Consider the following 13,127-nt stretch of genomic DNA (forward strand, 5'->3'; position numbering starts at 1 on the left):
GTAAACCCACACAGGCACTAGGAAGAACATGTAAACACTACAGACAGTGACCCAAGGCTGTAATTGAACCTGGATCCCTCACGCTTTTCCAGCTTAAAATTCAATTCAGTTGATCAGACTGACCTTTCTACAAACCCATGCGTCGATCAGCTGAGCATTGCACACCTCAAAGTCACCCTAACATAAATTATAAAGTTGAGCAATTTCACAATGATAGATGTTGAACTAACTGGTTGAATGTCCGGGTTTCCCCTCTCCCCTTTCTTCAGTCGAATGATGTATACAAGTTTGCAATCTAGTGGAACAGTATTCAAATTGGGAGAACTTTGGAAGATTGTAGTTGGGACACCTGCAATGTTCTCACCTACTTCCTTTGAAACCCTGGGATGGCATTATCTGGTCCAGGGGGTTGTTACTCTAGTGCTTCAAGACCTCAATCAGGTCACCCTCCAGCCTGAAATCTTTCCCAAGAACATGCTATATTTTGGTGCCCATTCCCCCTGCATGTTGGTTTACACCCTCTTTAACAGTACTAGTGAGGACATTGGTTCTTCCTCTGGATAAGGAAACTGAAGGCATATAAAGCACTGCAGATGCAGTATCACCAAAGATGTGTCATTGCAGTGAGAATCCTTTACACATTGTAACCCAGGGATTGGAGTAGACTGTACCACTGGCTTTCCAAGGTGCTGAACATGATGTAACCTTATTTTGTGATTTTGATCTGAATGCTCGAAGAGATAACCGAGGGCTAATTCAATGGTTGGTGGGGGCTCAAGATTTATGGAAGTTTTTCAGTAAGAGTGTTGCAGCCTCCGGTGGAGGATTCTGAGATCATAACCTAGTTCAGGTAAAAGAAGCATATGTGATGTTAGCAAGTGGTTTGGGTCTGGAATCTACTGCTGGAAGCATGCTGGAATCCGGTTCAATTGAGGCATTCAAGAGGGCATTAGATGATTATTTGGATAGAAAGATAATGTGTTAAGGCAGGGGAATGGCACTAAATTGTGATGGTTGTTTGGAGAGCTGGTACAGTCAGTGGGTCAAATGGCAGCCTACTATGGAGTAGCAATTTTGTGATCTTGTAGCTTCTGTTTTGTAACCAGCTTTCTGTATGTTCTGGTACTTGAGTTGAGATATGGATCAAGCATATTGAATGAGTTTGAGGGTCTGAATGTCCTACCCTGTTTGTTCTTTAGATGTAACTTTAAACCATTTGGGGACACTTTTTTTTTTCCTGAAAAGACAGCTTTTATGTAAAATGCATTTCCAGGTAGATTTAGTTGAATTCCTGCATGGATAGCAAAGCTCTGCTGTCTCTCCTGTTCCTGTCCTGGTACGTATTGGTTGTTATACATTCTGATAGCTAGTCGAAATATGAGACAAACACATGTTGAAAGCAGTGCCGCAGCTGCCAATTACCAAACTTTCATAATGCCACTGATACTAATGAGGGAGGATTAGTTCTAATTAACTAGTTGCCTAGCCAAACACGACCCCTTTTTTTTTTTGCTGCAATACAGTTGATCATACAGTAAGAAAATGTTTCTCTTGCACCATATGCTTAGAAAGCTGAAATCCAGGTATAGTTGACTGGTATGGAAATGGCTCCTGTGTTTTTGCTGTCCAGTCTTACTTTTCTGCTATTTCTAGGTGGGAAGAGCAGTGGCATCTTTGGAGCAGCTACCACTGAAACGCCAGATCCAAAGGCACGAAGAAACCCTCCTGGTGGCAAGACAAGTGGCATCTTCGACACTGTGAAAACACCCCCAAACACTCTGGTAAATACCGGTTAAACCAGTCTCACTTCTGATGGACTTGTAACTTGAGGAATTGTTTTGCTGCAGAGTATCTGGGTATCTTGTAATACATGATGGATTGAACATGTGAATTGGAGTAGGTCACTCAGCCACTTGAGCCTGCTCTTCATTTGGTAAGACCATGGCTGATCTGATTTTAACCTTAACTCCACATTCCCATTTATCCTGAATCTTTCGCCCCATTGCTTATCAAGAATCTATCTTTAGCTTAAATATTTAAAGACTCTGCTTCCACTGCCTTTTGAGGATGAGTTCCAAAGATAAAGGGGAAAAAAAAACTCACCTGTCTTAAATGGGCTACCCCTTTAACTAGTGACCCTTAATTCTACATGCTCCTAAAAGAAGAAACATCCTTTCCCTTTGTCAAGACCTCTTGGGATTTTGTTTCAATCAAATCGCCTCTCCAGTGGATACAAGCTTAGCCTGTCAAACTTTTCCTCATAAGACAACCCTCCTAATCCAGCTTTTAGTCCAGCAAACCTTCTCTGAACTGCTTCCAATGCATTTACATCCTTAAGTAGACTGATACTGTACAGTGCTCCAGTTGTGGTCTCAAATGCCCTGCATAACTGAAGCATAATCTCTCTACTTCTGTATTCCATTCCCCTCGCAATAAATAGTTACATTCTATTGACTTTCCTAATCACTTTGCTGTAACTGCATACTAACCTTTTGCGACTCATGCACTAGAATATCCAGGTCCCTCTGCAATCTTTCTCCATTTGGATGATTTGCTTTTTTATTCTTGCTGTCAAAATGGACAATTTTGGTTTTCCCCCACAATAGTCCATTTGCCAGATCTTTGCCCATATAATGTCAACAGCAAATTTGGCAACCATACCTTTGGTCCTTTCATCCAAGTCATTTAAATTGTAATGTCAAACCCCAGCACTGATTCATGTGGCACACCAGTTGTTGCATCTTGCCAACCATAAAAGTACCCATTTATGCCTATTCTATTTCATGTTATCGAGCCAAACATCTATCCTTGCCAATGTTACCCCTTGAACCATGAGCTTTAATTTTCCACTATCTTTTGAGGCACTTTATTAAATGACTGAAGTTAACTCTGGCTGATTGGCCTGTCAAGCCTTTCCTTAGCATACCACTTGGTTTTAAGCTGTTGCAATGACTGCAGCCACAGCAGTCCCATGTGATTCATATACCACGACATGCAGGTTCCTCTACACCACTGCAATCTCCATTTAAATAGCACATTGCTTTTCTATTCTCCCTACTAAACTGGAAAAGTTCATTTTTCCCATGTTGTGCTCTATCTGCTAATATATTTTTGCTCACTTGTGTAATCAATCTATATCCCTTTGCAACCACTCTACCTCCTGTCAACTTGTCTCCCTACCTATCTTGGTGTCATTGGCAAATTTAGCTACCATACTCTCTGCTCCTTCATCCAAGTAATTGAGATTGTAAATAGTTGAGGCCTCAGCACTGATTCCTGTGGCACTTGCAGCTTGTCAACCCAAAAATGACCGTTTATCCATTGTTTCCTCTTGGCTAACCAATCTGTTATCCCACTCTAGCCCAAGCCACATGCTAATGGTGTATCACTTTCCCATTACAATTTGTGCTTCAGCGTTCACCAATTATATTCATAATACTTTCTCATTCTGACACTGTTTCCCTCCAGTCCTCCATCTAGTTGTTTAAATGACACTGCAGTGAATGTGTTCCCCACATTCATGGGTGCTGAACACCCTTCTGAAGGGGTGGCTAAATATTAATCGGGGCCAGGACTCCCTCCTTAATCACTGAATTGCTGTGGTCAATTGGAGCACACCTTTGGAAAGCAAATTCAACAGATCTGCTCTCTGCAAAGATTATTTCCAGCAATTTCTGTATCAGATTTCCAGGACCTGCAGTGTTTTGGTTTTCTGTAATTTAGTAGTTATTGTGACTGTAGTATTTCCAGCACTATTTTATTTTGTTTGTATTTCTGATGGGGTCGTGGTTTAACATTATCACTTGATTGCAGGTGCAACCATGGTTTTCTATTCTTTTCCCTTAGGATATTGGGGTCCAATGCGAGACATCGTGTAGTGCCCCAACTGAACTAACTTGGCTGTGTGGACCTGGGATCTTGCTCTGTACTGGTGCAGCATTAATGGTTCCATGGTCAATTTGTCCCACTGAGCCTCATGTGCTCATGAATTGTCATAGCACATGTTCATAATCAAGTGGTTTAATTGTACCTAAAATGTAATCAGCTGTTTGTCCTTTATACAGATCAACTAGTATAGTCAACTTGTCTGTTCCTGTTTTTAACAGTTTGAATTGGTCTAAGGTGGCATAGTGGTTAGCACTGCTGCTTCTCAGCACCAGGGATGTGGGTTCCATTCCAGGTAAATATGTGGGATTAAGGGGATAAGGTGGGGGGTGGACCTGGATGTGATGCTCTGTCGGAGAGTTGGTGCAGACCTGATGGGGCCAAATGGCCGCCTTCTGCTCTTGGGGATTCTATGGTTCTAATGTCTTGTTAATGTTTTTAATCTAGGACTTCACAACTGGGAAAGATCAAAAGTGTCCAGATTCATGTAAGTAAGATTCTAGTGTAATTAGCATGGTGGCAATTTGTTTTGCTTATTCTCGACCTTTTCCCAAAAACTACCCTATGAAGCCTCTGGTTTATTCATTGAATAAGCTTACATGGGTTAGATGTAAAGTTCAAACTGCAGTAAGTTATCTTTGTTGGCTGGATTTCCTTGTGCAGTACTGCTTACAGTCCTGATCTTGCCTCCATGTGTCAGCTGTTGGCTGCTGAATGCTTTGCATGGACTAACACTTAACGATTTGATTTGCTACACTTAAGGTAGTTTTAACTTGAGTCACACTTGCTTTTGGCTCCTGTGATATGTGAATTTGATCTATACTTTGGCATCATAAAAGCATGTTAGCCTGGTTCCAGTGATTGCAATTTTTAGCTTTCAGTAACTTACACCTAGGCCAAAATTGATCTGTCCTGTGAAACTCACTGCAAGAATGTTATCAATCATTGGGTACTTAAAAGTTACTGGTGTGCTGTCTTCAAGACTTGCTCAATAACTATGTAGGAACTAGAGCTTGGAAGGGCCACTGGTAATGGAGGAACTTGGAAATCTTTTCTGAGTAAATCCTAGACTTGGAATTCTGCGTTCAACTGGATTCATTCAGATTTATTGAATTGAAAGCTAAAATTATGAAAGCATCCTGCTTGTGGCTGGGTCTGTTTTGTTGTGGAAGAGGATGTTGTGCACTCCTGTTTAAGAAATGTGTTAAATGTGGGCTCTGGTTATAATTGGGCATTGCAGACGCTACTTTGAAACAAGTGTTTGTAATAGTGTTATCTGTATCATTCACTTGTCTTTTGGCTGCTCCCTTCATAAATGTTGACTATTGGCAAGGTTTTGTGCCAAGCCTTGATATTTTTCTCTCCTGGGGACCTGTGGGACCATCTCATTACAGATCTTGCACCTAAATTATAGATGAGCCACAGGAATTCTTAAACTCATTCCCATTTGGCTGCATAGTCCATGTAGATGGTGGCAAAATTAATGGGGGAAAAGAGGAGTGACTTCCATGAAAGGGCTGGATCTAAACTAATTATTATTTTTATTGCGGGTTTCTTGAGATGCTGGACAGTAGCTGCAGTCATCTACTTCACTATTAGGAAAAGTACCTTTAACTGTTGCACTCTTGGCTTCTTGAGGAGGAACCTTTGTCTCCATGACATTTCCATGCATGGCCATGGTTGAGGCATATAGATTTAACCATTATTTCATTCCAGTGACTTCGCTCACTAGAGGTTCTTTAATCTCCTTATTACCTGAGAATTAAAGCCATGTCTAATTCAACTGCTGAAATTTTGCAGCAAGGAGTTGGCACCTAACCACTCCATGGTGGATTTTGCAGGGTATCTTGCTTATGTCATATTTGTTTTGTTGCCTATTAGAACATGTACAGAAGAGTCAGTGGGAAAGTAATGGGTTCCTATAGAAAACCAGAACTCTGGAGGCCATGAACACATGGCTGTTAGCAGAGCATTTGCTATGTACTAATTTCCATGCATCCCAGCTAATCGGGCATTTTACACTATGTTTTGACTGGAATTTCTGACTTAAATCTTAAAACTGGTCTTCCATTGTTAAAACCACTGAACATTTTCAGGTTTATACTGGCTTTAGGTTGCAGTGTTGACCACTTCAGTGCTTTGAGCATATTGACTCTAGTCTAGTTAAATGCACATTCTGGTCAGATTTTTAAGACTTTTGATGTTGGAATGTGGTTCACACATCTCTCCATTCAGCTTGTTTGCAATTAACAAGTTTATCCTTGTCAGATAAATCCAGCCCAGGGTTGGATGGAACTGCTACAATCACTCTTGCTAGTTTTAGTTTGGGTTTGGGGAGTGTTGTCCAGCCTATTTTGATTGTAATAACTAGCTGTCTTGCTCTACTAGGGAAAGTTTGAGTCCAAACCCTTCCAACTTGAGAATGAAGGGGCCAGACTTTTGTAGACTGTTCTTGTTCTACCTAGTTTTAATCCCTCAATACCAATTGGAAGGCATTTTGCACCACAAACATTTCTGAACTAAACTCCAATTGGATAAAATTGGTATTACAGCTGGTTATAGGTCTATATTGGTATTTTACTGAGAATACACCTTTTTTATTACCTTTCTAATCAGCTCCGTGGTATTTGTCTGACACCTGAATTTAATGGCAGATCAGGTCAATATCTAGACTGCTTTAATGAACCTTTATGCTTCAGTGTCTGAATTTTTTGCCAGGATTGTTGTGCACCTTTTGAAAATTATTCAACTTGAGCATGAAAATTGCTGGCATGATTCCCATGCATGTAACTTGATGCCTGCATTTTACTTCATTCCCATTGTGCCTTGTACAATCTGTTCATGCATGTGTTTTCATTCACCCACATTTTAAATCTTGTTTTGAAAACTGAAATGTGAACAATAGTTCTTTAAGCCAAGAGCCTGGTGAGCAGTGCAGAAAAATGGTTCAATGTGAACTAACAAGCACCAACCAAATTTCCAGCAGGGCAATGAGGTGCCAGTATTACTGTTGTATGTTTTTGATTTAAATTCCTGTTAAATACAAGTGAGCATGCTTAAATATTTGGGTTAATAATAACTGAAGTGAGTCTACTCTCATTTGCCTTTGTGCCCACCACTTAATTTGTTCACATCCTTTTATAACTTGCTGGTCCCTCCTAACTTTATCATAACTTGGATGAACATAGCATGTAGGGCCTTCAGTGCATGTTGTGCTGAACTTGACACCAAATTCAGCTAATCCCTTCTGCCTGCCCTTGGTCCATATTCCTCCTATTCCTTGATATTTGTGCTTATTTAAACTGCCCTATCATAGCTGCCTGCAATACCACCCCAGACACCTAGAACTCTGGGGGGGGGGGGGGGGGGGAGAGGAATCCTCCCCTCTGCCCACTCCTGCACCTCAAGTGCATGCCCCCTTAGTATTCAACATTGCAACTCTAGGAAAAAGATTGACTATCAACCCTATCTATGCCCCTCCATAATTTTATAAAATTATATTGGTCTCGCCTCACTGCTCTAAAGAAAACAACCCTAGTTTGCCCAGCCTCTGCTTATAGCTCATACTCTTTAATCCAGGCAGCATCCTGGTAAACCTCTTCTGCACCCCCTCCAAAGCCTCCACATCCTTTCTATAATGTGGCAAGCTGAATTGAATGTTGAGTGCGGCCTAACCAAAGTTTTGAACAGCTGCAACATGAATTTCTGACTCTTGTACTCAAAGCCCTAACCAATAAAAGCAAACATGCCATACTCCTTTCTAATCACCTTATCTACTTGTGTGGTCACTTTCAGCGAGCTATGGACTTGAACCCTAAGATTCCTCTGCATGTTAGCACTGAATACTTGCCTTTAATGTTTGATCTCCCAAAGTGCATCACCTTGCACTTGCCCAGATTAAACTCCACCTGCCACTTTTCTGCCCATATCTGTAACCTGCTGTTGTATCCTTTAACAACCTTCTACACCATCTGCAACTCTATCAACTTACTAACCCACCCACCTATGTTTTCATCCAAGTCATTTGTATACATCACAAACAGCAGAGGTCCCAGTATGGATTCCTGTGGAACACCACTAGTCATGGACCTCCAGCCAGAAAAACACCTTTTCACCACTACTGATTTCTATGGGCAAGCCAAGTCACCTTTGATCCCACACATCTTAATCTTCTGGATGAGCCTACCATGAGGGATCTTGTCAGAAGCCTTACTAAAATCCATGTAAACAACATCCATTGCACTATCTTCTTCGATTTACCTTTGCCACATGCTTCAAAAAAAATCAAGTTAGTAAGACATGACCTGCCCTGCACCGAGTCATGCTGACTTTCCCTAATTAAGCCATACTGTGAATCCTCTCCAATAGCTTCCCAACCACCTATGTGAGACTCATCGGTCTATATTTCCTGGATTATCTCAATTTCCTTTCTTGAACAGAAGAACCGCATTAGCTACTCGCCAATTCTCTGGGACACCTCCAGTAGCTAGCAAGGATATGAAGGAATAGATATAATAGCCAGTTAAGTGATAGTAGTGTCTCCAGAATTGATCCCTGATGGGAGTGCACCACTTGAGAACATAATAGGAGCAGGAGTAGGCCATCTAGCCCCTCGAGCCTGCCCCGCCATTCAATAAGATCATGGCTGATCTGAAGTGGATCAATTCCACTTACCCGCCTGATCCCCATAACCCCTAATTCCCTTACTGATCAGGAATCCATCTATCCATGATTTAAACATATTCAATGAGGTAGCCTCCACCACTTCAGTGGGCAGAGAATTCCAGAGATTCACCACCCTCTGAGAGAAGTTCCTCCTCAACTCTGTCCTAAACCGACCCCCCTTTTATTTTGAGGCTGTGCCCTCTAGTTCTAGTTTCCTTTCTAAGTGGAAAGAATCTCTACCCTATCCAGCCTCTTCATTATCTTATAGGTCTGTATAAGATCCCCCCTCAGCCTTCTAAATTCCAACAAATACAAACCCAATCTGCTCAGTCTCTTCTCATAATCAACACCCCTCCTCTCTGATATCAACCTGGTGAACCTTCTCTGCACTCCCTCCAAGACCAATATATCCTTCAGCAAATAAGGGGACCAATACTGCACACAGTATTCCAGCTGCGGCCTCACCAATGCCCTGTACAGATGCAGCAAGACATCTCTGCTTTTATATTCTATCCCCCTTGCGATATAGGCCAACATCCCATTTGCCTCCTTGATCATCTGTTGCACCTGCAGACTGGGTTTTTGCACCTCATGCACAAGGACCCCGAGGTCCCTCTGCACAGCAGCATGTTGTAATTTCTTTCCATTTAGATAATAATCCAATTTGCTATTTCTTCCAAAGTGAATAACCTCGCATTTGTCAACGTTATACTCAATCTGCCAGATCCTCGCCCACTCACTCAGCCTGTCCAAATCTCTCTGCAGACCTTCTACGCCCTCCACACGATTCACTTTTCCACTTATCTTTGTGTCGTCTGCAAACTTTGTTACCCTACACTCACTTGTCACATCCCACCAATTGGAACATCTTTCTTTTATACCCACAGCCTCAAGTCGTTTATTACCTTTGTGCTTTAATTATTTGCTGCTCTCGTTTGGAACCTTGACATACTGCCTACATTTGTCAATTAATCAGTGACTGAACAATCCAAGCTGACACTCTATGCTGTCATTCTAGCGCTACTCCCCAATTGACATTAATCCAACAAGCCCATAGTTATCTGGTTTCTTTTGCCAACCTTAATTAATGGAACAACATTAACAAATTTCCAATCTAATGGAACAATTCTAGAATTAAAGGAACTTGAAAATTAATTAAAGCTTCTGGTATCAAAGCCATCAGGTTCCAGGTTTTTATCCATCTGGAGTCTCTATTTTCTTCAGTAAGTTCATCCTTTGTTTTTAGTTGCCCTTGCATCTAGTATTTTACTACTGTAAAAACAGCTACAAAATTCTAATTAATTTAATAAATCTGCCTATACCTTGCTGTTAAGCCTCAGTAACTTTGTTTAAAGTAGACAAAGTTTGAAATTCCAGATAGCCACTAGGATTCCATGGTTTTAAATGAACAAAATAAACTTCACTGCAAAATCAGTAAAATAATTACAATATCAGAATTAACATGAGGGTAAGTGTGAATTAACAGGCAAATTGAATCATAGAATCCCTACAGTGCAGAGAGGCCATTTGGCCTATTGAGCCTGCACCAACAACAATCCCTATCCCTTAACCCATAACAGTTACCTGAGGCTGGAATTGAATCCAGATCACTGACACTGAGGCAGCAGTGCTAGCCACTGCCATAGTTGAACCTGCCACACTGCACATTAAATGGCAGATGTAGCCAAGACCATCACATGGATTCCTCAGCAGTGCCCACTGAGTCACTGATTGCAAACTCAGTAATTCTATCTCCCTGATGAGGAATTCATTTTTTTGAAAATTTAGCCTCTGAATTTTCTCAAACTCCCTCCTCCTGATGGTTCAGTTTCTTCTGAGATTGCATTCCATGGATTCACAAAGCTGCACTCCCACCTCTAATTAGCAGCACCTTTCCAACTTGGCAGACTGCTAGCCTCAATATGCTGCTGCTGCTCCTGGGCTTTTTCCAAACTCTATTCTCCTGGCTACACTGAGCTATAAATGGCTCCCAGGGTTTCTCTGAGCCCTAATAGTTTCCAGCATAGGATCAAAGACCTACACCTGTTCAGCATCCCAGGACTTCTGAGCCCAAACTGCTCCCTGGATTCCTGAGCTGCAAACTACAAGGTCCAATCTGCAACTATCAGATGTGCCAATGGCTCCTTGAGGCACTTCAAGCTCTAACTGCCTAGAGCTTGCTAACAGCAGCACCCCTTGTATAGTCTCTTCCCCTGCTGTAAAACACTTCCTCCCCCTGCAAACACCGATCAGTTGAAATCAGAGAACCACCTTATCTCATCCTCCATGACAATGTAGCCTTTCAATTTTGAAACTAATTTAGTTCTAATCCCCAAAACAACATCTACATAAGAACATAAGAAATAGGAGCAGGAGTAGGCCATCTAGCCCCTTGAGCTTGCCCTGCCATTCAATAAGATCATGGCTGATCTGATAGTGGTTTAGTTCCACTTACCCGCCTGCTCCCCATAACCCTTAATTCCCTTAATGATCAAATCTGTCTACCTGTGACGTATCTCTGGACTATACTTCTTTACTAGCAGTGTAGACCACATCTTCAGCTAAGTAAGCCCACTTATGGCTCTTGCCTTTATAGCTTTTAGTTCCTTAAGTCAACATGGCCCCAAGTATAGTAGACTCCGAGTTGCTTTACTTGCATTTACCCCCATTTCTACAGTTAACTTAAAAGCTGAACATTACCTCAGATGAGCCATGGATTAGATATTTGCCACAGTTGTGACCTCTTTCTTTCTTCCCACTCCCCTTAATTATGCCCAAATGGCACTGGATATTCAAGCCCTAATTTCCAGGTACAATAAGTTCCCAAATGTCAAACCTAAACTGTTCAAATCCACTAAGCCCTGGTTAGAAATGTTTGTTTTTTGTTCATAGGCATAGCTATAAAGCTATTACTGGTAGCATATGGTACAATGTTGCTTACAATGCTGCTGCCCCTGCACCCACATTTCCCCTGAAGGATGACCAATCCTGCACCTGCTGTAACCTGAAGATTTCAATGTTTGCACCACACTGAAAGGACACTAAGAAGAGACTCTTAAGTTAATAGCTTTGCACCATGCCCAGTGACAAATGGTGAAAAGAATAGAGTATAGCAAATAAGAAGCTGCCCATGCTCTCCCTGCATTTCCTCCTTCCATAGTGTGCTTTCTGCAAGTGGACCATGTCCTTTGCCATCTGTGGAGCTGAGCTGTAATACATATTTTGCTTGTGCTGCGGAACCTCACTGCTGATTGGACTTCATCTGCCAGAGTTTTCCTCACTCATTAAATCTATTTCCCTCCCCTCCCTTTTTGCAACTTCATAGAGGAAAAAGGGAGGGGAGGGAAGAACAAAATAGAAGCTCTGGGCAGAAAATGGGGAAAATGATCATGAGAAGGGATGATATCTGCAACATCATTCACTTTTATCACTTAATCTCTCTCAAAACCCATATAGTGGCACATTATTGTACAGGAGGCAGGCATTTAGCCCATTGAGTCCATGTCAGCTTCTTGTGGAGCAGTGCAGTCTTCCTTATTACAGACCTTTCTCCTCTTTCCACTTTTCCTGTCTTTGCATTTGCTTTAATCCTTTTGCATTTGTAGCAGTTTACAGTTCTTATGAAATGTCTCAAACCTGAAGTGTTAACTGTTTCTCTCTTCACAGTTGCTGCCAGACCTGTTGAATACAGCATTTTGTTTGTTCCATGTGCTTTTGCTTTTTTAAGCTTTTTGTGGTGCCTTATGGAAGTCTACATAATGTGCTAGACAAGAGTGCCTCAAGTTAAACTAGATTTGTTGGACATGATTTGCCTTTTTAGTCTGTAATTGCCACACAAGACCATTCAGCATTGCTAACTACTTTAGACCAATCAGCCTCTCCTTCTAGCCCAGGAAATATAATGCTCTCAAGCACAAGGAGCTGGATTTCAAGGTGGTGTGCCAGACTCGACGATCTCCAGCTGTTTCAACAACTACCTTCACTTCATAAGCTGAAGCATTTGCTGCAATCTTCATCCAGAAGTGCTGTGTGGATGACCCTTCTAGGCCTCCTCTGCAGGTCACCAGCATCACTGCCAGTTTGATTCACTCCATGTGATGTACAAAAACGGCTGAAGGCACTGGATGCTGCAAAGGCTGAGCCCTGATGATATTTCAGCAATAGTACCAATGACTTGTGCTCCAGAACTTGCCATGCCCTGAGCCAAGCTGTTACAGTAGTTGACAACACTGGCATCTACCCAGTAATGTGGAAAACTACTCCGGTATGTCCTATGTACACAATGCAGGATAAATCCAACCCAACCAATTACTGCCCCATCAGCCTACTCATCAGTAAAGTGATGGAAGGGGTCATCAGCAGCACTATAAGTGGTGCTTGCTTTGTAATAACCTGCTTGCTGACACACTTCTGCCAGTGCCACTCAGCTCCTGACATTACAGCCTTGGTTCAAACATGGACAAATTAGTGACTGCCTTTGACATCAAGGCCACATTTGTGTGGCATCAGGGAGTCCCTCAAAACTGGAGGGAAAACTCTCTACACTGGCAGAAGTCCTTGGTGCAAAGGAAGGAGTG

The 13,127-nt window shown here is 41.9% G+C and overlaps 1 protein-coding gene across 2 annotated transcripts in view; it reads left to right on the forward strand.

Annotated features, from left to right (window-relative positions):
• The window catches only part of LOC144501587 (jupiter microtubule associated homolog 1-like), a 32,803-nt gene that overhangs the window by 9,098 nt on the left and 10,578 nt on the right, over positions 1-13,127 (forward strand). For both annotated transcript variants that reach the window (XM_078225450.1, XM_078225451.1), the window contains exons 3-4: positions 1,654-1,781; positions 4,333-4,372. In XM_078225450.1, coding sequence (XP_078081576.1) covers positions 1,654-1,781; positions 4,333-4,372 — 168 coding nt within the window. The remainder of the gene's footprint in view (positions 1-1,653; positions 1,782-4,332; positions 4,373-13,127) is intronic.

This window comes from Mustelus asterias, chromosome 12, assembly GCF_964213995.1.
Source record: "Mustelus asterias chromosome 12, sMusAst1.hap1.1, whole genome shotgun sequence".
Classification (NCBI taxonomy): domain Eukaryota; kingdom Metazoa; phylum Chordata; class Chondrichthyes; order Carcharhiniformes; family Triakidae; genus Mustelus; species Mustelus asterias.